General features: G+C 46.3%; 1 protein-coding gene across 1 annotated transcript; it reads right to left on the reverse strand.

Annotated features, from left to right (window-relative positions):
- Positions 1 to 3413: 3413 nt before the first annotated feature.
- Positions 3414 to 18304, reverse strand: rab36 (RAB36, member RAS oncogene family). The gene is made up of 11 exons (XM_041899480.2): positions 18051 to 18304; positions 17362 to 17465; positions 11116 to 11207; positions 10925 to 10999; positions 10725 to 10826; positions 10541 to 10605; positions 10220 to 10271; positions 10038 to 10119; positions 8409 to 8499; positions 4417 to 4533; positions 3414 to 4225 (listed from the first exon to the last, which is right to left on the reverse strand). Exons 1-11 carry the CDS (start codon positions 18112 to 18114, stop codon positions 4164 to 4166), a joined length of 906 nt encoding a protein of 301 aa, XP_041755414.1. The 5' UTR covers positions 18115 to 18304; the 3' UTR covers positions 3414 to 4163.
- Positions 18305 to 23772: the final 5468 nt, after the last annotated feature.

A 23772-nucleotide genomic window follows, 5' to 3' on the forward strand; every position in this document is an offset into this window, starting at 1 on the left:
CATGAAGGAGGGGAAAAGCAGAGTTAATTAAAGGCAGAGAATATTTGTTCTTAATGGTGATGTTGTTAAGTCCACGGAAATCAATAAAGGGGCTGAGGGTCTTATCCTTCTTAGCAACAAAAAATAATCCCGCTCCTACAGGTGACGAGGAAGGACGAATAATACCTGACGCCAAGGAGTCCCGAATGTAGTTCTCCATAGCCTCCGTCTCCGGGCGGGAGAGATTGTACAGGCGACTGCTGGGGAGAGGGGCTCCTGGCTGGAGGTCAATGGCGCAGTCGTAAGGCCGGTGAGGAGGAAGAGAAGTAGCTCTGTGTTTGCAGAAAACGGATGCCAGGTCATGATACACGTCAGGGACAGCAGAAAGATCCATGGACTCCAGTGGAGGTTGAGGCACAGTGCTGGCAGGGGTCTGAGCAGAACACAAACAATTCACATGACAAAATGTGCTCCATGAAACAATTCTACCGGTCACCCAATCAATGTGTGGATTGTGTCTTATGAGCCAGGGAATACCAAGGACCAGGGGGGTCTGTGGGCAGTCAATTATATGGAATTGAATGTTCTCCTGATGATTACCCGACACTCTGAGACAAACAGGAACAGTCTGATGAGTAATACGGGTCAACAATTGTCCATTTAGACCCTTAGCCTGCAGCGGACAGTCCATAGGAACAGTCTCTAACTCCATTTGTTGAGCCAACTCTCGATCCAAAAGCTTTCATCGGCACCAGAGTCAACCAGCGCACTAACCGAGAAATTCTGGGACTGCCACTGGAGGGATGCCTGGAGCAGAATGCGGGGAGAAGAGGAAGAATCCGCTGCTCGGCTCACCAAAACTTCTCCCAATAATGATGAGCCGGCCCTTTTCCCGGACGAACTGGGCAGGAAGGAACGAAATGACCAGCTTCTCCACAATACAGGCAGACCCGAGCCTGAATACGACGTGCACGCTCCTCTGAGGACAACCGTGCATGACCCACCTCCATGGCTTCGGGTTCAGTGCTCCTCGTATCGACTCGGGAAGACTCGGCTTTCTCCGTAGGGAAGATGCGGGAAGGAGTTTGTTGACGACAGACCAGTTGCTTGGAACTAACACTCCTCTCCCGGCGGCGCTCCCGAATCCGATTATCCAACCTGATTGTGAGTGAAATAAGATTATCCAGCGTAGGCGATACATCATATGACACCAACTCATCTTTTAAAGTCTCAGACAAAGCATTGATGAACACTCCTTGTAATGCCTCGTCATTCCAACCGCTCAACGCCGCTAACGTCCGAAACTCCACTGCCATCTCCGCCACACTGCGAACCCCCTGCCGAAGAGACAACAACCGTTTCGTAGCCTCCTTGCCCCCGTGCAGGGGTGGTCAAAAACCTTCCTCATCTCAGTGGAGAAGGCCACGTAAAGCGTTGCAAATGTCCAACTGACTCTCCCAGACCGCGGATCCCCAGGCACGAGCGGAACCGCTAGTAGAGTTGATAAGGTAGGCAATACGGGCTCTTTCTGAGGCGTAGGTGAGGGGCTGTTGTTCAAACACTAACGAGCATTGAGTCAAAAATTCACCACAGGTTCCCATGTTCCCATCATAGCGCTCTGGAGCAGGAACAAAAGGCTCTCTGATCTGGGCTGGAGGGCCAGGAAAAACAGGTGGAGCAGGAGAAGGGGCAGTTTGTATGCCATGCCCGAGGGTTGCATTATTAACTTGGGTAGTAAGGACAGACACCTGATTGGTGAGTAATTGAACCTGATTAAACAGCACCTGACTGTTCTCAGCAATAGTCTTAAACAGGGTATCATGTTGGCCAAGTAAAATGTCCTGATTGGCTATAGCAGTCCGAATTTGAGTGCACTCTGGGGTGGTATCCGAGATACTGTCTGCTGGGTTCATGTTGGTCAGATCATACTGTCATGATTTAACTGGATTAGAACCCAAATGCAGACAAGTACACCAAGCCAGAGTAGGTTTAACAGGTTTATTTACAATGTTCAAAAAGTCCAGGTTTCCAATAATAGGGGAAGAGCAAGTCCAGGTTACAGGGAGGGTAACAGATCCAGGTCAGGGCAGGTGTGGTACCGTAATGTCCTAGTGTCCGTGGTGAGTCCAAAAGGGAGGTCCGGTAGTGGGGAGCAGGATGGTGGTGGCAGGAGTGAAGCGGAGGCAGAAGTCAGGTTCCCATAATCTGTGGCACAGGAGAAAAGTAAATAGAACAGGCCAAAAACACAAAGAGCGAAAACAAACAGGTTGAGTCGGCAGCGAGACTAACATGGTCGTCTTGACTATGATCTGACGATGAGTGGAAAGTTTGACCGGGTCTTAAAGGCTGAGGTGATTATGGTGAATGAGCTGCAGCTGGAACCCTGACTCCCGCACACCAGACTTCACTCCTGCAATCAAGGACAGACAGAGGGGAGGGGGAGAGCAGAGAGAGAGCTACCTAGCAGCAGTAGGCCTAACAAGGTCGAGTAATAATAACAACAAAGTCACGCCGGTGACGTGACAGCGTGGGGAGGACGTGCCCGCAGTTCATATAAAACCATACGTCAGACCACGCACTGTCTCTAACCGGTGCCCCTGCACATTGACTCTGTACCGGTACCCCCTGTATATAGCCTCCCTACTGTTATTTTATTTTACTGCTGCTCTTTAATTATAATATATATATTTTTTTTTACTTATCTATTTTTTTTAAACTGCATTGTTGGTTAAGGACTTGTAAGTAAGCATTTCACTGTAATGTCTACACCTGTTGTAATTTGATTTGATTTGATTTGATTTCTTCTCGCAAAGTTGGCTTAGCCATATCGCGCAAGTTGACTGCTCTGCGGCTCCCACTTGAAAAAATACATTTTAAAAATCAACAAATACCATACCATACCATCTAACCCTAAACTTACTAAAAACCCACCACCCTACTCCACTATTTAAAACTATCTAGTCCTTCCCAACATCTTTGCAGGAACAAGGCGTTTTTATGCACTCCGGGCGCAGCCAAATTAAGAAGTAGATGACAGCGCGTTACAGTGCGACCAAAACAAAGATCTACACACATGCAAGAGGCATTTCACACTCGATACCAAAACATGGATTTAATATAATTCTGAATTTTGTCTGGTTTTTGGAGAACCACCTGCAAATGGACACAGTCATTTATAAAATAGAAGAAAGCATCGCCAAGCACAGGGTTAGTTGAAAAATTCCTTGCTAAACTTAACACTAGCGAAGCTGTAAAGCAGCATCACATATCGTTGTTACACAATTTTGTAGCTTATTGAACCTGTCCTTGATTGAGGTAATTCTTTAAGTTCATGCATATTTATTTCTTGAATTTACTGTTTGTGTTAATGTAGTAGCTAACTGTTTTCTTTCCTTTAATGCTAAATTATTTTGTCACTGTTTTTGGTCAGTTGTGAACTCGGTCAGAAACTAGCTCTGTAGCACATTACAAAGTGAGAACCATCCAGTGAAAGGAACTGAGATATTTAGATGTTATATGAAACTTTATTTTGATTAGGGGTAATTTTACATGTACATTTACGTCATTTAGCAGACGCTCTTATCCAGAGCGACTTACAAATTGGTGCATTCACCTTATAGCTAGTGGGATAACCGCTTTACAATATATATATATATATATTTTTTTTTTGTAATGTCATCCACAAGCCAGCTCTGTCTCTGTGCAGAAACAATTCAGCCTAGGAATGAGGTTAGGAGTAATAACAGAAATATGCAATAAAATTATTGGAAATGTATCTGCAGAATGTTAGGGCTAGACAATACATAATGATAATACAGTATATAACAAACTATCAAACCACTTCTTCTACAAATGAGTCTGAAATGCACCCTAATTGCAAAATTTGACAAAATACTGAATTCATAAAATACTTTACAATGCATAAAATAAAGGTCATTGATGACCGGATTAAAATCAAGGAAGTTGATACATTACGTCCCAAAATGGCAGTACTAAATGATGATTATAAAGGCTGTAGACTCTTGTGTGTCCACGTATGAATGATACCAGTGAAGACTGAGAAATAAGAGGCACATGTCAGACACAGCTTTTTCCACTTTTAAAATCCACTATTTCAACATCTTTCTTCACATCTCGCTCTCCTTCCTTCTCTTGACCCCTACTTCAAGTCCTTTTCTCTTTTCTCAGCAGCAATTCGTATTCACTGCTTTGGACTGGGGCTCCTCCAGGTTGGCTCTGTCAGATTCTAAAGAGAAAGATACCAAGAACATCAATAAAGAGTACTGCGACAAGTCCAGTCTGAGAGATGAGCAACTGACAACATATTTATTCCCAAAGCTTAAAAAAAAAAAGTCAATTATTTTCCTCTCTATGTATTTCCCTCCATCTACACTCTCTGACCCAAACCCCTCTGTTGTCCTTTGAGTTGTCTCTTACTGATGCTGTCTCCTCCTCCTATTCTAGTGGAGGTGATCCCTCTCTCCATGTCCTTCAGTATAGAGTCTTCAAAGGCCAGAGATGCCACCCGGAAGAAGAACCCCTGCACATTCTCCCCTACAACACAGTCACACCGATAGTGAGTGTCATTATCACATCATCAAAATATTTACAGTAACAAGACCAGCAGCTGCATTGATTGCAAATGACCCAGACATACACTACCGTTCAAAAGTTTGGGGTCACTTAGAAATGTCCTTGTTTTAGAAAGAAAAGCAATTTTTTTGTCCATTAAAATAACATCAAATTGATCAGAAATACAGTGTAGACATTGTTAATGTTGTAAATGGCTATTGTAGCTGGAAACTGCTGATTTTTAATGGAATATCTACATAGGCGTACAGAGGCCCATTATCAGCAACCATCAGTCCTGTGTTCCAATGGCACGTTGTGTTTGCTAATCCAAGTTTATCATTTTAAAAGCATTAGAAAACCCTTTTGCAATTATGTTAGCACAGCTGAAAACTGTTGTGCTGATTAAAGAAGCAATAAAACTGCCCTTCTTGAGACTAGTTGAGTATCTGGAGCATCAGCAATTGTGGGTTCGATTACAGGCTCAAAATGGCCAGAAACAAATAACTTTCTTCTGAAACTCGTCAGTCTTTTCTTGTTCTGAGAAATGAAGGCTATTCCATGCGAAAAATTGCCAAGAAACTGAAAATCTCGTACAATGCTGTGTACTACTCCCTTCAAAGAACAGCGCAAACTGGCTCTAACCAGAATAGAAAGAGGAGTGGGAGGCCCCGGTGCACAACTGAGCAAGAGGACAAATACATTAGAGTGTCTAGTTTGAGCAACAGGCACCTCGCAGGTCCTCAACTGGCAGCTTCATTAAATAGTACCTGCAAAACACCAGTATCAACGTCAACAGTGAAGAGGCGACTCCGGGATGCTCTCCTTCTAGGCAGAGTTGCAAAGAAAAAGCCATATCTCAGACTGCCCATCTTAATCTTTTCTTTTTATTGGCCAGTCTGAGATATTGCTTTTTCTTTGCAACTCTGCCTAGAAGGTCAGCATCCCGGAGTCGCCTCTTCACTGTTGACGTTGAGACTGGTGTTTTGCGGGTACTATTTAATTAAGCTGCCAGTTGAAGACCTGTGAGGCGTCTGTTTCTCATGTATTTGTCCTCTTGCTCAGTTGTGCACTGGGGCCTCCCACTCCTTTTTCTATTCTGGTTAGAGCCAGTTTGCGCTGTTCTTTGAAGGGAGTAGTACACAGCGTTGTACGAGATCTTCAGTTTCTTGGCAATATCTCGCATGGAATAGCCTTCATTTCTCAGAACAAGAATAGACTGACGAGTTTCAGAAGAAAGTTATTTGTTTCTGGCCATTTTGAGCCTGTAATCGAACCCACAATTGCTGATGTGTCACACCCTGGCTCTGGGACTCTATATGTTGAGCCAGGGTGTGTTCATTCTATGTGGTATATTTCTATGTTGGGGGTTCTAGTTCTTCTGTTTCTTTGTTGGCCTGAGTGACTCCCAATCAGAGGCAACGAGTGTCAGCTGTGGCTGGTTGTCTCTGATTGGGAGCCATATTTAAACTGTCTGTTTTCCCTTGGTGTTTGTGGGTTTTTGTTCCAGTTGGTCATTGTTACCTAGGACGTTACGAGTCGTTTTGTTGTTTTGTGTCGTGTGTGCACTTTAACTAATTAAAGTATGTTCGCTCAACACGCTGCGCCTTGGTCTATTCAATACGACGATCGTGACAGAAAAACCCACCATACCAGGACCAAGCAGCGTGTCCAGGAGCAGGCAGCTTGGACGTGGGAGCAGATTTTGGACGGGCAGGGGTCCTGGACCTGGGAGGAAATCCTGGCCGGGATGGATCGCCGGCCATGGAGTGAGACTGTAGAGAGGCGACGGAGAGAGGAGCAACGGCGTGATCAGGGTCGTCGTCGGACGGTCGAGAGGCAACCCCAAATAATTTTTAGGGGGGGGCACAGGGCATGGACGACGGGGCTGACGGACGCAGAAAAGGGGCGTATTCAGAAGGCCACCAGGTTACGGGGGCCACTGGTCAAAGTAGAGCCAGTGGTGTGTGTCCCCAGTACGGTCCGGCCTGTTACGGCCCCTCGCACCAAATGGACGGTGTGCGTCGCCAGCCCGGTCCGGCCTGTCCCTGCTCCACGCACCAAGCCTACGGTGTGCGTCGCCAGCCCAGTCCGGCCTGTCCCTGCTCCACGCACCAAGCATACGGTGTGCGTCGCCAGCCCGGTCCGGCCTGTCCCTGCTCCTCGCACCAAGCCTACGGTGTGCGTCGCCAGCCCGGTCCGGCCTGTCCCTGCTCCTCGCACCAAGCCTACGGTGTGCGTCGCCAGCCCGGTCCGGCCTGTCCCTGCTCCACGCACCAAGCCTACGGTGTGCGTCGCCAGCCCGGTCCGGCATGTCCCTGCTCCTCGCACCAAGCCTACGGTGTGCGTCGCCAGCCCGGTCCAGCCTGTCCCTGCTCCTCGCACCAAGCCTACGGTGTGCGTCGCCAGCCCGGTCCGGCCTGTCCCTGCTCCACGCACCAAGCCAGGGGTGCGCATCGTCAGCCCGGCCCGGCCTGTTGCTGCCACTCGCACCAAGCCAGGGGTGCGAGTCGTCAGCCTGGTCCGGCCCGTTCCTACTCCACGCACCAAGCCAGGGGTGCGAGTCGTCAGCCTGGTTCGGCCCGTTCCTACTCCACGCACCAAGCCAGGGGTGCGAGTCGTCAGCCCGGTCTGGCCCGTTCCGGCTCCACGCACCAAGCCAGGGGTGCGTGTCGTCAGTCCAGCACAACCCGTGCCTGGGTCACCGGTGCCTGGTAAGGTACCGGTCAACGGCTCCACTACGGAGCTGAAGCTAACCGCTCCTGCTACGTCCAGTTCAGCTCCAGCCAGCGGGGCCAGACCGGACCAGGGGCGCTATGGGGGGTTTATTGGAGGGTGGTGGGAAAGGCCGGAGCCAGAACCGCCGCCGAGGAGGAATGCCCACCCAGCCCTCCCCTGTTTTGTTCTAGTGGAGGCGCGGTCGCAGTCCGCGCCTTTAGGGGGGGGTACTGTCACACCCTGGCTCTGGGACTCTATATGTTGAGCCAGGGTGTGTTCATTCTATGTGGTATATTTCTATGTTGGGGGTTCTAGTTCTTCTGTTTCTTTGTTGGCCCAATCAGAGGCAACGAGTGTCAGCTGTGGCTGGTTGTCTCTGATTGGGAGCCATATTTAAACTGTCTGTTTTCCCTTGGTGTTTGTGGGTTTTTGTTCCAGTTGGTCATTGTTACCTAGGACGTTACGAGTCGTTTTGTTGTTTTGTGTCGTGTGTGCACTTTAACTAATTAAAGTATGTTCGCTCAACACGCTGCGCCTTGGTCCTCCTCTATGTATGACGATCGTGACATGATGCTCCAGATACTCAACTAGTCTCAAGAAGGGCAGTTTTATTGCTTCTTTAATCAGCACAACAGTTTTCAGCTGTGCTAACATAATTGCAAAAGGGTTTTCTAATGATCAATTAGCCTTTTAAAATGATAAACTTGGATTAGCAAATACAACGTGCCATTGGAACACAGGACTGATGGTTGCTGATAATGGGCCTCTGTACGCCTATGTAGATATTCCATAAGAAATCTGCCGTTTCCAGCTACAATAGCCATTTACAACATTTACAATGTCTACACTGTATCTCTGATCAATTTGATGTTATTTTAATGGACAAAAAATTTGCTTTTCTTTCGAAAACAAGAACATTTCTAAGTGACCCCAAACTTTTTAACTGTAGTGTAATTCCCACACTCCATATACAGTGAAACAGTTTAACCTCTGATTACACAATAAGCACATTGCACATCTGGAGCCATCTCTATGTAATTATCTTGTGGTCTCTAAAACCACAGCTATGCTAATGTCAACATGAACATCACAATGAAGTCATGGTGTCATGTTATAATAGGGGTCTTTGCTCCGGTCTGTACCTGTCTTGGCCGAAACACACCAAAACTCAGCTTTCATTTCAGTTGCCATCTTGACGGCATCTCTCTCAGTCCTCTTGCGCTCCTCTGGAGCCTTGAGCACAGAGAGAGAAAAGATTCAGCAAAAGCATAGAAAGGAGCCAAAAGACAGAGCTAGCGTGATATGGTTCTTCATTACGGATATGACAAAAGCATATTATACACCTACAGTGGGGAGAACAAGTATTTGATACACTGCCGATTTTGCAGGTTTTCCTACTTACAAAGCATGTAGAGGTCTGTAATTTTTATCATAGGTACACTTCAACTGTGAGAGACGGAATCTAAAACAAAAATCCAGAAAATCACATTGTATGATTTTTAAGTAATTAATTTACATTTTATTGCACATCAGAAAAGCAGAACTATTACGGAGCCACTCCTTAGTTGCCCTGGCTGTGTGTTTCGGGTCGTTGTCATGCTGGAAGACCCAGACACGACCCATCTTCAATGCTCTTACTGAGGGAAGGAGGTTGTTGGCCAAGATCTCGAGATACATGGCCCCATCCATCCTCCCCTCAATATGGTGCAGTCGTCCTGTCCCCTTTGCAGAAAAGCATCCCCAAAGAATGATGTTTCCACCTCCATGCTTCACGGTTGGGATGGTGTTCTTGGGGTTGTACTCATCCATCTTCTTCCTCCAAACACGGCGAGTGGAGTGTAGACCAAAAAGCTCTATTTTTGTCTCATCAGACCACATGACCTTCTCCCATTCCTCCTCTGGATCATCCAGATGGTCATTGGCAAACTTCAGACGGGCCTGGACATGCGCTGGCTTGAGCAGGGGGACCTTGCGTGCGCTGCAGGATTTTAATCCATGACGGCATAGTGTGTTACTAATGGTTTTCTTTGAGACTGTGGTCCCAGCTCTCTTCAGGTCATTGACCAGGTCCTGCCGTGTAGTTCTGGGCTGATCCCTCACCTTCCTCATGATCATTGATGCCCCACGAGGTGAGATCTTGCATGGAGCCCCAGACCGAGGGTGATTGACCGTCATCTTGAACTTCTTCCATTTTCTAATAATTGCGCCAACAAGTTGTTGCCTTCTCACCAAGCTGCTTGCCTATTGTCCTGTAGCCCATCCCAGCCTTATGCAGGTCTACAATTTTATCCCTGATGTCCTTACACAGCTCTCTGGTCTTGGCCATTGTGAGAGGTTGGAGTCTGTTTGATTGAGTGTGTGGACAGGTGTCTTTTATACAGGTAACGAGTTCAAACAGGTGCAGTTAATACAGGTAATGAGTGGAGAACAGGAGGGCTTCTTAAAGAAAAACTAACAGGTCTGTGAGAGCCGGAATTCTTACTGGTTGGTAGGTGATCAAATACTTATATCATGCAATAAAATGTAAATTAATTACTTAAAAATCATACAATGTGATTTTCTGGATTTTTGTTTTAGATTCCATCTCTCACAGTTGAAGTGTACCTATGATAAAAATTACAGACCTCTACATGCTTTGTAAGTAGGAAAACCTGCAAAATCGGCAGTGTATCAAATACTTGTTCTCCCCACTGTATGTGTGCCTATCTACAATATCTATTTACAGTAGCCTATCTATCTGTCAGGAACCATGTACATGTTTGTGCACTCACAAGAAGGTCACTCTTGGTTCCGACCAGGAAAACAGAACAGGAGCCAGGTTCATTCTCCCTCATGGCCTCATCTAACCACTGCCTGTGAGAGATAAAGAGACATTTCATTTGAGAGGACCTTTGATTGTTCTGATTTATCTTTGTGCTCGCTCTTGATTTTATAATCTATTAAATAAACCTACCATGTGTGCTCCAAGGTCTTAATGTCTGCCATGTCAAATACTGTGATTATCACTGTAATAAAAACACAGAGGCTTGGATACAGCAACAGTGAACTCCTCAGGGTTTCCATATTCTACAATGGCTGCATTTACACAGGCAGCCCAATTCTGATCTTTTTTTCACTAATTGGTCTTTTGACCAATCACATCAGATCTTTTCACATCAGATCTTTTTCAGAGCTGATCTGATTGGTCAAAAGACCAATTAGAGGAAAAAATATCAGAATCGGGCTGCCTGTGTTAACGTAGCCAAAGGCATCTCACTGGCTGTCTCTGTCTTACCCTGAGCTCCTCTGTAGTATGCTGAAGCGATACATTTGAATTTTTCCTGGCCAGCTGTGTCCCAGCTATGTAGAGAAAGAGAAGGAAAAACAATCACCTTTGAATACAAGTAAAGAATCACAAGTCTCTAATCAAATAATAAAGCCAATAATCAAACTCAAACCAGAGCATGACCCTCACTCACATCTGAAGGGAGAATGGAGCTCCTGAGAGCTCAAACCTCTCAATCTCAAAGTCCACTCCTATCGTGGCCTTGTAGTCTCTGTCAAATACATCTTTGCAGAACCTGAAAGTGCAGCACAGAATATACAAACATGTTAGGAGGCTGTTTACCACCTAAAAGGAAGATGATATAGCAGCCAGGTCGCAAGCTGAATCCTTTACCGGTTGATTAGGCAGGTCTTGCCCACATTAAGGTCACCAACAACCACTGCTTTGGACATCTTCAGTCTGTCACATCTTCAAAGGAAATATTTAACAGCTAAATCCACAGTTGCTTTTCCAGATAAATCCAATACCAATCAATCAGTGAATCAGTCAATTAATCAATCAATTCATCTAACCAGGCAACTCACCCCTGATGCCTGTCAGATCTGTCTTTACAGGCAGCCTTAGCCTGAGCATCCCAGTCCTCCTTAATCTGCAGACAGGCCTGTGGAGTATAACACTGGAAACAACAGACATCACTCACTGATGTACAATCACACAGAAGAGTTTAAATGCATTGTTTGGTATCTGACATACTGAAAGCATTTTTACCAGTCTACGAAGTCTTGCTGTTCCAGTTATTCCTGCTGACATTACTGTTAAAGCTCTTCTCATATCCAGGCTTGAAAAATGTCACTCAAACTCCCCTGAACATTTAATTTAATCTACTTTTGAAAAGGCACCAAGAGACTGTGTGGGGAAAATAGCTAAATCCTTGCGTATTAGGAATACAGTATGTCTGCCACATCCTCTGAAGCTTTTGCAGCCCTGGCAATTTACGTCTTCACTACTTATTTGATTTGATTTGACAATTTAAAATACATCAAATGTTACAGGCAACGGATACATATGCCAAAATTGTCAAGGATACATACAGTTGAAGTCGGAAGTTTACATACACTTAGGTTGAAGTTATTAAAAATCGTTTTTCAACCACTCCACAAATTTCTTGTTAACAAACTATAGCTTTGTCAAGTCGGTTAGGACATCTACTTTGTGCATGACACAAGTAATTTTTCCAACAATTGTTTACAGACAGATTATTTCACTTATAATGCACTGTATCACAATTCCAGTGGGTCAGAAAGTTTACATACACTAAATTGACTGTGCCTTTAAACAGCTTGGAAAATTCCAGAAAATTATGTCATGGCTTTAGAAGCTTCTGATAGGCTAATTGACATCATTTGAGTCAGTTGGAGGTGTACCTGTGGATGTATTTCAAGGCCTACCTTCAAACTCAGTGCCTCTTTGCTTGACATCATAGGAAAATCAAAATAAATCAGCCAAGACCTCAGAAAAAAATTTGTAGACCTCCACAAGTCTGGTTCATCCTTGGGAGCAATTTCCAAACGCCTGAAGGTACCACATTCATCTGTACAAACAATAGTATGTCATGAGCCTCTCACTCCACCGGGTTACCACCTTAATTTTCTTCCACTCTGCTCACCACTCTCTCTACTCAGCCTAACTAGCTCCACCTGTCCCTGCTCTGCTCGGCTCTAATTACTCTGCCAGCTGCGCTGCATTACCCACTAACCTCTCCCAGTATTTAAGGCCCTGTCTTTCAGCTCTCCGGTGTCAGATCGTCTGCAAAGCTCACACCGGAACCTGTTTGCTCGCGCTTCTGGCTCACCCTGGTTTTGTGACCCCCGGACCTGCCTGGTTTTTGGATACTCTTCTGCCTCAGGAGATCCAGACCTGCTTCTGCCATTACGACTCCTGACTACTCTTCAATCCCGGTAACTCTGACCAGCCTTCTGCCTTGCTACTACGTATTTTGGATTTCCCTTGAACTGTACTGCTGCCTGGTTTCATTCCAGCCCCGTTGTGTCTGTGTTTCCTCCCCCAGGACTTCTGGACCACCAACCACCGGCGTCATCGGACGCATCGCTGCCACTGGGGGGAGGCACAGACCCAGCACATCGGACGGGATAACCCCTGGAGCCTTCACTCACTCCCTACATCCCTTTCCCTTTAAGTTTAAATAAACTTTCTGGTGTGACGCAATTGTGGTCCTCTTGTCGTCTGTCTGAACCGTGACAGTACGATCTGACCATCATGGACCCAGCGCACACTTCCCCCGACATGGAAACCGAAGAACCTGAGCAACCCACCGCCATGCTACGCCTGGAACACACTGAGAGAGAGCTAGGCCGCATGAGCGGCGACATCACCTCTCTGCTTCAGGCCGGCTACCAACAGCATCAGCAGTTCCAGCAGCACCAGCAGCAGTCCCAGCAGCAGCAACAACAACTCGCCATGATCATTCAACTCCTCACCAACCTGACCCCAGCCAGTCTGCCCACCAGCCCTGCCCCCGAGTTACCTGCCCCGGTCATTGCAGCCGCTGCTCGGAACCCAAGATTGGAAACCCCGAGCGGTTCAACGGCGATTCAACCCAGGTCCGGCCATTCCTGACTAGCTGCCGACTTCAGTTCTCCTTGCAGCCAAGGACCTTCGCCACGGAGGGGGCTAAGGTTGGGTATGCCATCACTCACCTGACGGGCCGAGCTCGACTCTGGGGAACAGCAGAGTTCGAACGTCAAACCCCCGCATGTGCAACCTTCGACCTGTTTGCTGAGGAGATGCTGAAGGTGTTTGACCTGGATTCACCAACCGCAGAGGCGTCTCGTGAACTGTTCAGTATTCGACAAGGCAGACGTACAGTCGCAGACCATTCCATCGACTTCCGAACCCTGGCAAGACGAAGTTCTTGGAACACACCATCGTTGGTGGACGCGTTCTTCCATAGCTTGCTGACTATATCAAGGGCGAGTTGGTCTCCCATGAACTGCCTTCCACTCTTGATGAAGCCATCGCACTGACTGTCCGGATCGGCAGAGGGATACAGACCCGTCGTCGTGAGAGGGGGCGCCAAGGTCCACCTACTACCGGCATTCGGAGAGATCCGACTGGGCTCCTGTCATCTACTGCCACTCACCCAGGTCAGCTTGATCAGTCTGAGCCTATGGAGATTGGGCGAGCCTCTCTCACTCCTGCAGAGCGCCAGCGGCAGCTCACCTCAAACCTCTGCCTCTATTGTGGAGGTGATGGACATCGTGTGGTAACCTGCCCTTTAAAGGGCCGAAGCTCACCGGGCATAGGGGGGGAGTCCGGTTGAGTTCAATGACCATCCAGTCCTCCGACCGCAAACCCCTGCTGCAAGTTCACCTCCGCCTCCCTGACTCAACTCACACCCTGGCTGCTCTGGTGGATTCTGGCGCGAAGCCAACATAATGGACATCAAGCTGGCACGCCAACTGGGACTGGAGAACCTCCGTTTGACACCTCCTATTCCTGCCCGGGCACTGGACGGACACTTACTCGGATCGGTCACTCATGTCACGGCCCCGGTCTCGATGGGTCTGTCCGGAAACCATCAAGAAACTATCCAGTTTCACCTGCTCCCCTCTCCAGGCCAACCCTCATCCTGGGTTACCCATGGCTCCGCCCGGCACAACCCTCAGCTCGACTGGGTGACCGGGGTGATCAGGGAGTGGGAGAGGACTGCCACCGAACCTGCCTGCTTGCCGCCGCACTCCCCTCGGCCAGTACCTACTAACTCCGCTCCTGACCCCTCCAAGGACCCTGTGTCGATTCTGCCAAGTCCCTGCATCGTTGCAGCTCTGACCTGGGCTGTTGAGGAACAGGTGCTGGAGGCTCTCCGTAACCAGCCAGGTCCCAGCACTTGCCCAGCTGACCGCCTTTTTGTCCCCGAAGACCTGAGGTCCCAGGTCGTTCAGTGGGGACATGACTCCCGCCTAGCTTGTCACCCTGGCTCCACCCGCACTTACAACCTGCTCGCCCAGAGGTTCTGGTGGCCCTCTCTGAGGAAGGATGTACTGGGAATTCGTCCAAGCCTGCCCCATCTGCAACCAACACAAGTCGTCCTGCCAGCCCCCAGCCGGATTGCTGCAGCCCTGCCTGTGCCCAGGAGTCCGCTGGTCCCTGCTGCGCCTTGTCCTCCTCCTCCACGGCTCGTCGATGGTGGTCTGGTTTACACCGTCCGCCGCCTGCTTCGGTCCAGACGGAGGGGTAGGGGGTCTCAGTACCTCATTGACTGGGAGGGCTATGGACCTGAGGAAAGGACCTGGGTGCCAGCTAGTCGGATTGTGGATAGGACTCTCATCACCGCTTTCCACCAACGGCATCCTGATCAACCTGCAATCCGTAAAGGGGCCGCCCCAGAGGGGTCTCTAACCGTCCTGCCCGCTCGGCTTCCTGTCCTGTGCCTGATCCGGTCTCGGGACCTGTCCCATCTCCCGACCACGGCCCTCCGGCTTCCTCCGAGGATGAGGACGTTCACTCGGACCGTTCGGAGGAGTTCTAGCCCTCCTCGGCTCCCCTCCTCCCGCCCGGCGTGGTGTTGCTCTTGGGACTTCTGGGGCCGTCCCTTGGGGGGGTTCTGTCATGAGCCTCTCACTCCACCGGGTTACCACCTTAATTTTCTTCCACTCTGCTCACCACTCTCTCTACTCAGCCTAACTAGCTCCACCTGTCCCTGCTCTGCTCGGCTCTAATTACTCTGCCAGCTGCGCTGCATTACCCACTAACCTCTCCCAGTATTTAAGGCCCTGTCTTTCAGCTCTCCGGTGTCAGATCGTCTGCAAAGCTCACACCCGGAACCTGTTTGCTCGCGCTTCTGGCTCACCCTGGTTTTGTGACCCCGGACCTGCCTGGTTTTTGGATTCTCTTCTGCCTCAGGAGATCCAGACCTGCTTCTGCCATTACGACTCCTGACTACTCTTCAATCCCGGTAACTCTGACCAGCCTTCTGCCTTGCTACTACGTATTTTGGATTTCCCTTGTACTGTACTGCTGCCTGGTTTCATTCCGCCCGTTGTGTCTGTGTTTCCTCCCCCAGGACTTCTGGACCACCAACCACCGGGCGTCATCGGACGCATCGCTGCCACTGGGGGGAGGCACAGACCCAGCACATCGGACGGGATAACCCCTGGAGCCTTCACTCACTCCCTACATCCCTTTCCCCTTAAGTTTAAATAAACTTTCTGGTGTGACGCAATTGTGGTCCTCTTGTCGTCTGTCTGAACCGTGACATAGTACGCAAGTATAAACACCATGAGACCACGCAGCTGTCATACCGCTCAGGAAGGAGACGCGTTCTGTCTCCTAGAGATGAACGTACTTTGGTGCGAAAAGTGCAAATAAATCCCAGAACAACAGTAAAGGACCTTGTGAAGATGCTGGAGGAAACAGGTACAAAAGTATCTATATCCACAGTAAAACGAGTCCTATATCGACATAACCTGAAAGGCCACTCAGCAAGGAAGAGGCCACTGCTCCAAAACCGCCATAAAAAAGCCAGACTACGGTTTGCAACTGCACATGGGGACAAAGATAGTACTTTTTTGAGAAATGTCCTCTGGTCTGATGAAACAAAAATAGAACTGTTTGGCCATGATGACCATCGTTATGTTTGGAGGAAAAAGGTGAGGCTTGCAAGCCGAAGAACACCATCCCTACCGTGAAGCACGGGGTGGCAGCATCATGCTGTGGGGGTGCTTTGCTGGTGGGACTGGTGCACTTCACAAAATAGATGGCATCATGAGGAAGGAAAATGATGTGGATATATTGAAGCAACATCTCAAGACATCAGTCAGGAAGTTAAAGCTTGGTCACAAATGGTTCTTCCAAATGGACAACGACCCCAAGCATACTTCCAAAGTTGTGGCAAAATGGCTTAAGGACAACAAAGTCAAGGTATTGGAGTGGCCATCACAAAGCCCTGACCTCAATGCTATAGAACATTTGTGGGCAGAACTGAAAAAGCGTGTGCGAGCAAGGAGGCCTACAAACCTGACTCAGTTAAACCAGCTCTGTCAGGAGGAATGGGCCAAAATTCACCCAACTTATTGTGGGAAGCTTGTGGAAGCTACCCGAAACGTTTGACCCAAGTTAAACCCAAGTTAAACAAAAAGGCAATGCTACCAAATACTAATTGAGTGTATGTAAACTTCTGACCCACTGGGAATGTGATGAAAGAAATAAAAGCTGAAATAAATCATTCTCTCTACTATTATTCTGACATTTCACCTTCTTAAAATAAAGTGGTGATCCTAACTGACCTAAGACAGGGAATTTTTACTCGGATTAAATGTCAGGAATTGTGAAAAAGCTGAGTTTAAATGTATTTGGCTAAGGTGTATGTAAACTTCCGACTTCAACTGTATACAAAAAAGTCAAGAGACTTGTTTCTATTGTGGTTCTCTTATCTACTCAGAATCCTGTGCTGAGCAAGGAGAGTTTAGGTGTCACTGCATGTTGTGAGCCTAAATAGCAGCAGCTGACGGAGAGGCCTCCTTGGGTACGGTAGGTTACTAGACAACATTAACATTGACTTTATTAGCGCTGTTTTCAGAAATAGCCAGCCCTGTGATTCCACACACTCAATCAGACATCTGTAAGCCCCTGTGTGGATGTCACACGGTTTCAATAACTAGGAGCTCATCAACCACTTACTCTTGCCCTCTCCATTCCAACCTGTTTTGAAAGACAGCACTTGTGACTTTTAACAACTGTATACCAGAGCCACTAAACATTTATTGTAGCTTTGAGTTGATCCAGATGGCCAGATGGCTGTGTTCAGGTACCTTTGGGAACTTGGATATGACCCGGTCTCTGCTCACAGGTGGTGGGAAGTGCATCATCCCGTTCCTCATCTCCTGCATTATGGTAAGGCTGTGTGGTGGTCCACCTGTGAACGAGAATCGTGGCCATGACCAGTGCAATGTACTGATTAGCTATATTAATTCCCATGCCATAAGTGTGCAGATTCCCGTGAAGGGTGCACCCCCTTCTCTAAAACACACAAAAACACTGCAGTATGGTTATATACACATCAATATGCACATCAATAACCATACTGCAGTATTTTAGAGAAGGGGGTTCACATTCATTATTATGTAGGCAATGTAGGGCAGTGCACAAATTAGGCTACATCGGCCTAAGGTTTAAACTCCAGTGTCCATATAATTAGATAGGCTACAAAAAGCTCTGAAAATGACTCAACGATAACATTTCTCAGATTAACAAAAACAGTATGTTCAGCGACAGTGATAATAAAAAACACTATGAAGTGTGGAGAATCTAGATTTGTGTTGTGCAAGTACTGCGGTGGAAACTAGCTATGATCACTGTCTACTCTTACATATTATAGAACACAAAGTGACAACGCTACAATATAGCAAGTCGCAATGAAAGGTCAACATTTTGTCAATGAAAGTATCCGCAACATAGTACCGTGTACCTTGAAATGAAGAATGATGTGTAAACTACTCACGGATTCTTGTCAACTGTTCCGTTGTTGCTGCTAAAAAATCGTTCACTTCAATCTCGAGCTGCATGCATCAGGTCTAGCCCGCATCTCCATGACAACTACCTTTCCGTGCCCCACGGGGATATTTGTCATGTGATAAAAGCATGGCAGCAAGGCACAAACGCGTAAATTCAACGATTTTTTGGCTATTAAGATGTCACATATATCGAGTTGAATGTGGACATTCTAACAAACAACATGTTTTGGATGTTCCAGTAGCTAGAATCATGTACAATTCTAAATGACGTTAGGTCTATGCGGGTATTCTGTATCTGCTCCTGTGCATACAAGGGCCGTGTGCAACTATCTGCAGTCTATTCCATCTATTCGCATTTATGAGAAATCCTGGCAAGAACAGTAAAGAAACTGAAGTATGCGTTTGATTTTGTTGCTAGTATTATGCACTTTCTGTAGCAAGAATAGTGGTCCATCTCTTTCTTCCCCCTCTTCTCTCGTCAGTATTGTTGAACACACAAGCTCTCAAAAGGATACAGAGAAAAATGTAATTGATTGCCCTGGACCTCCAGGTGACTGCAGATTAAACTGTCTGTGTGATGGCAGTGAATAAGACCAATCATTAAAATGATCCATAGCTCTGAGAGGTTTAATTTCCCTCTCTCATTAAGAATTTATTTGCTATAGAGAGTCGCTCATCAGCTGGAAGTGTCTCAGTGGGGAGACATGTAGAGGCCACTCACTGCTAAGCACTGTTTCTGAGTGGGCACAGGTAGGCAATTATCTGGCTGGTGGTGGGTGGGCAATGTTACATACATTTATAAAATAATATCCCACCTCAGACAGGTGTCTTCTCAGTATGCTGTGATTCCTTCACTGCTGCAAGTTCCATTCTCACCAAGGTGAGGCAGCAGAGTTCTAGATACAGAGCCACCCATGTATACTGCTGGCTGTCATGCAAAACAGGTTTGATTTTACCCCACTTACTACTTACATTATCCTCCTATCTTATCATTATAAAGGATTGTCCAACTGTCAAGTAGGTTCCAGGCCTGGAGCCTTAACAGGATCTGTGCCAAAGTTTTGTCAGTGCCAACTATTGTCCTCTTTATGTCCACTAACCCAAATGCATGTGAGATAACAGCTCCTTCTCACCCAAGGTGGAAAACATCACTGATCAATAATGATGGACTGTAAGGCAGTGTATGAGGCCTAATTGCACCCCTCACCTCCCTAACATTAATGCTATCCTGTTGCAAAGCAATATGGGCCTATCAGTGACAGAGACAGGTGGCAGATTTTACATTTACATTTACATCATTTAGCAGGCACTCTTATCAAGAGCGACATACAAATTGGTGCATTGAACTTATGATAGCCAGTGGGACAACCACTTTTCTTCTTTTTTTTTTTATGGGGGTAGAAGGATTACTTTATACTATTCCAGGTATTCCTTAAAGAGGTAGGGTTTCAAGTGTCTCCGGAAGGTGGTCAGTGACTCCGCTGTCCTGGCGTCGTGGGGGAGCTTATTCCACCATTGGGGTGCCAGAGCAGCGATAGGCACTTTAGTAGAGGACCATATCACACTGTCTGGAAGATGACTTTTTAATAGACATTCATATGTCCTCTCTGACTTTCAGAATAGAACTTGGGCCTGTTATTGTGTTTGTTTCATGAAAATGTTGTGCATGTTCAACCCTTCTGTTGGTAAAGGGCATTTTCAGTCATCTTCTATTACTACTGCACTTGAGAAAATTAACTGTGATCATTTGAGCTCAGAGTCTTTTGAGGTGTCTGTCATAAGCTGCAAATTGCTCAAAAATCTATAAATCCAGTTGTGATCCCATGGAGTTACAACAACAAGATACAAAGCAAATAGAGATAAAGCCATTTGCTTTACACTTGAGCACACAATGCATTTCAACACCAGTAGATGCCTTAACAGCATTTATGGTGGAAACACAGCATGCTCCAGAAACATTGCTCTATACTCTCAATGTTATAATTCCTAACAATTTGTGAGTGCATAACTTGTTTCCATGTATGGCTGCTCGCTTTGTTCCGCATTGTTTCCACTTTACCCACAAACAACATTGTGAACATTCACTCTATAGATGGTCAATCTGCTGTGGACACCACAGTGGTTCTTTCCTTTGCCATGGGATCTACTGTAAGACATATTTTGATTAAAATTATATTTCCTTGATGGATGGATGATTGAGAACATTGACGGTCCTGTCTGTTTGTTCTCCATACGCTTTCAATTATACACGCATAACCAGCTCTCCTCTCATCCAGTAACTCAAATGTTTTCTGTAGAGGAGAGTGGGGTAAATTGAGCATAAGGGATAAGTTGAGCCACCCTTGTTTCCAGGAAACCATAACAAAAATTCATAATTTGACCAAATGTTTAGGAAGAAGTCATAATTTCATGGAGTCTGTGAAGGAAGAAACCACATGGAAAAAGTGGTAAGCAAGTTAGGTAATAAAACAAACAGATTTCCACCAAGTCAAATTATTTTATTGTGTTGGGGTCTGTTTAAGCTTCAATATGAGGTCCTGAACCTAGAATGGAAGTACATCCTTGTAGTTGTGTGGGCTAATATAGTCAAAATGTTTGCCTTGGTGTGGCCAAAGTTTGAGCCAATAGCAATTTGAGCAAATTGAAGTGTTTTCTTCCCAGGCATTATCGCTGGGATATGAGGTAACAGCAAGGCCTGGCCTATGTTAAAAGTGTAAACAAAAAAGTACAAAGTCTTTGTTAGGTGTTAAGCCTGTGTTAAATATGTTTAAAAATGCTTAAAAGACAAAACAGCAATTGTGATTGTGTTGAATTGTGTTTGGGAAATAAAGATAGACATGGTTTTAAAAAGGTAGTGGTAATATTTCATTCAGTACAGAAATGTGTAGGCAGCTTAACTTACCCCATACCCAAGGTAAGTTGTGCCAAGAGACCACTTTTTTTGGACAAGCTATGTTTTCAAAACTGTAATGTTTACATTAATTCATATTATTTTCAGGGTTCGATTTTAGTCATTTAGCAGACACTCTTATCCAGAGTGACTAACAGGAGCATTTGGGGTTAAGTGCCTTGCTCAAGGGCACATCAACAGATTTTAAACTAGTCGGCTTGGGGATTTGAACCAGCAACTTTTCATTTACTGGCCTAACGCACTTAACCACTAGGTTACCTGCTACCTTCGGAAAGTATTCAGACCCCTTGACTTTCTCCACATTTTGCTAGGTTACAGCCTTATTCTAAAATAGATTAAATTGTTTTTTCCCCTCATAAATCTACACACAATACCACATAATGACAAAGCAAAAACAGGTTTGTAGACATTTTTGCTAATTTATTAAAAATAAAGAACTGAAATATTACATTTACATAAGTATTCAGACCCTTTACTCAGTACTTTGTTGAAGAACCTTTGGCAGTTATTACAGCCTTGAGTCGTCTTGGGTATGATGCTACAGGCTTGGCACACCTGTATTTGGGGAGTTTTTCCCATTCTTCTCTGCAGATCCTCTCAAACTCTGTCAGGTTGGATGGGGAGCGTTGCTGCACAGCTATTTTCAGGTCTCTCCAGAGATTTTAAATCGGGTTCAAGTCCAGGCTCTGGCTGGGCCAATCAAGGACATTTAAAGACTTGTCCTGAAGCCACTCCTGCATTGTCTTGGCTGTATGTTTAGGGTTGTTGTCCTGTTGGAATGTCAACCTTCGCCCTCGTTCTGGAGCAGGTTTTCATCAAGGATCTCTCTGTACTTTGCTCCGTTTATCTTTCCCTCGATCCTGACTCATCTCCCAGTCACTGCCGCTGAAAAACATCCCCACAGCATGATGCTCCCACCACCATGCTTCACCGTAGGGATGGTGGCAGGTTTCCTCCAGACGTGACGCTTGGCATTAAGGCCAAAGAGTTCAATCTTGGTTTCATCAGACCAGATAATCTTGTTTCTCATGGTCTGAGAGTCTTTAGGTGCCTTTTGGCAAACTCCAAGCGGGCTGTCATGTGCCTTTTACTGAGGAGTGGCTTCCATCTGGCCACTCTTACCATAAAGGCCTGATTGGTGGAGTGCTGCAGAGATGGTTGTCCTTCTGAATGGTTCTCCCATCTCCACAGAGGAACTCTGGAGCTCTGTCAGAGTGACCATCAGGTTCTTGGTCACCTCCCTGACCAAGGCCCTTCTCCCCCGATTGCTCAGTTTGGCCGGGCAGCCAGCTCTAGGAAGAGTCTTGGTGGTTCCAAACTTCTTCCATTTAAGAATGATGGAGGCCACTGTGTTCTTGGGGACCTTCAATGCTGCAGAATTTTTTGCGTACCCTTTCCCAGATCTGTGCCTTGACATAATCCTGTCTTGGAGCTCTACAGACAATTCCTTCGACCTCATGGCTTGGTTTTTGCTCTGACATGCACTGTCAACTGTGGGACCTTATATAGACAGGTGCGTGCCTTTCCAAATCATGTCCAATCAATTGAATTTACCACAGGTGGACTCCAATCAAGTTGTGGAAACAGGATGCACCAGAGCTCAATTTCGAGTCTCATAGCAAAGGGTCTGAATACTTATGTAAATAAGGTATTTCAGTTTTTTATTTTTAATACATTTCCTAAAATGTCTAACAACCTGTTTTCACTTTTCATTATGGGGTATTGTGTGTAGATTGCTGAGGATTTGTATTTATTTAATCCATTTTAGAATAAGGCTGTAACGTACAAAATGCGGAAAAAGTCAAGGGGTCTGAATACTTTCCGAAGGCAGATATCTTTGTTAGAATGAATACTATATTTCCCTTGACAGTGTGATGCTGAATGTTAAAATGGCTCAATTTACCCCACTCTCGCCTAGTCTCTTATTCAGTCAGTATCACTCATGACAGTCATAGGGTATGGTTTCAGCAGGCCTCTGCTTTCTTTGCACTGGAATTCATTTATTTTTACAACTCAAACAAATGCCCACTATTACTATTACTCCATAACCATACTCACAAAATAGGAGTCTTGATGGAGACCCTCTCTCTCTCTTTCTCGCTCTCACTCTCTCTCTCTCTCGCTCTATATGAGGCTTTGATCTCAACAAGGTTAAAACTATATGCGGCTACATGGTCAGCAGGTCAGGGTTGAGATTAAGTAATCAGGCATGGCTCTGACAGCCACTGTCCGGTCCCCAGTCTGGAATGGTAGACTCTGGTCACCTGTTGAGGGTCAGACTGAGCATCCTCACCCTCAGAGCTGCATACCTCATCAGCACAATTTGAGATGTAGAAATTAGGGATGGATATATTCCGTGCTCCCACCCATCCAGGACATCTACTCAAAACGGTGCCTGAGGAAGGCACGCAGCATCATCAAAAACCCCACACACGAGCAGTTCACTCCCTTACCGTCGGGCAGATGGTATCGGAGAATGAGGTGTGATACCAACAGGCTCAGAGATAGTTTCTATCTACAAGCCATCAGACTGCTGAAGACTTGAGCTAGACTGACCACCTGCTCTGATTCTAAGCACCTTAGCACACATGCACTCACTCATGCACACACCTACACAGACATACACTAACACATATACATTCATGCTACACACACATCACAACTGCTGCTACCAGACTGTTATTATATTGATCAGTTTATATACTGGCCCCCATCCCCCCCTTCTCCAATACACGTGTAAATATTGGACTATGAATTATGCCTTCCTGTATTATACTTATGCAAAAATATTTATTATA

Source organism: Coregonus clupeaformis, chromosome 15 (assembly GCF_020615455.1).
Source record: "Coregonus clupeaformis isolate EN_2021a chromosome 15, ASM2061545v1, whole genome shotgun sequence".
NCBI classification, from domain to species: domain Eukaryota; kingdom Metazoa; phylum Chordata; class Actinopteri; order Salmoniformes; family Salmonidae; genus Coregonus; species Coregonus clupeaformis.

Excerpts from the sequence above, each read along its gene's own strand:
- rab36 (XM_041899480.2), bottom strand. The coding sequence starts at position 18,114 with ATGCAGCTCGAGATTGAAGTGAACGATTTTTTAGCAGCAACAACGGAA. Across the intron at positions 10,272-10,540 it reads ATACTACAGAGGAGCTCAGG|TGATAATCACAGTATTTGAC; the intron begins GTAAGACAGAGA and ends TTTTTATTACAG. Across the intron at positions 10,120-10,219 it reads AAGACCTTGGAGCACACATG|GCAGTGGTTAGATGAGGCCA; the intron begins GTAGGTTTATTT and ends TATCTCTCACAG.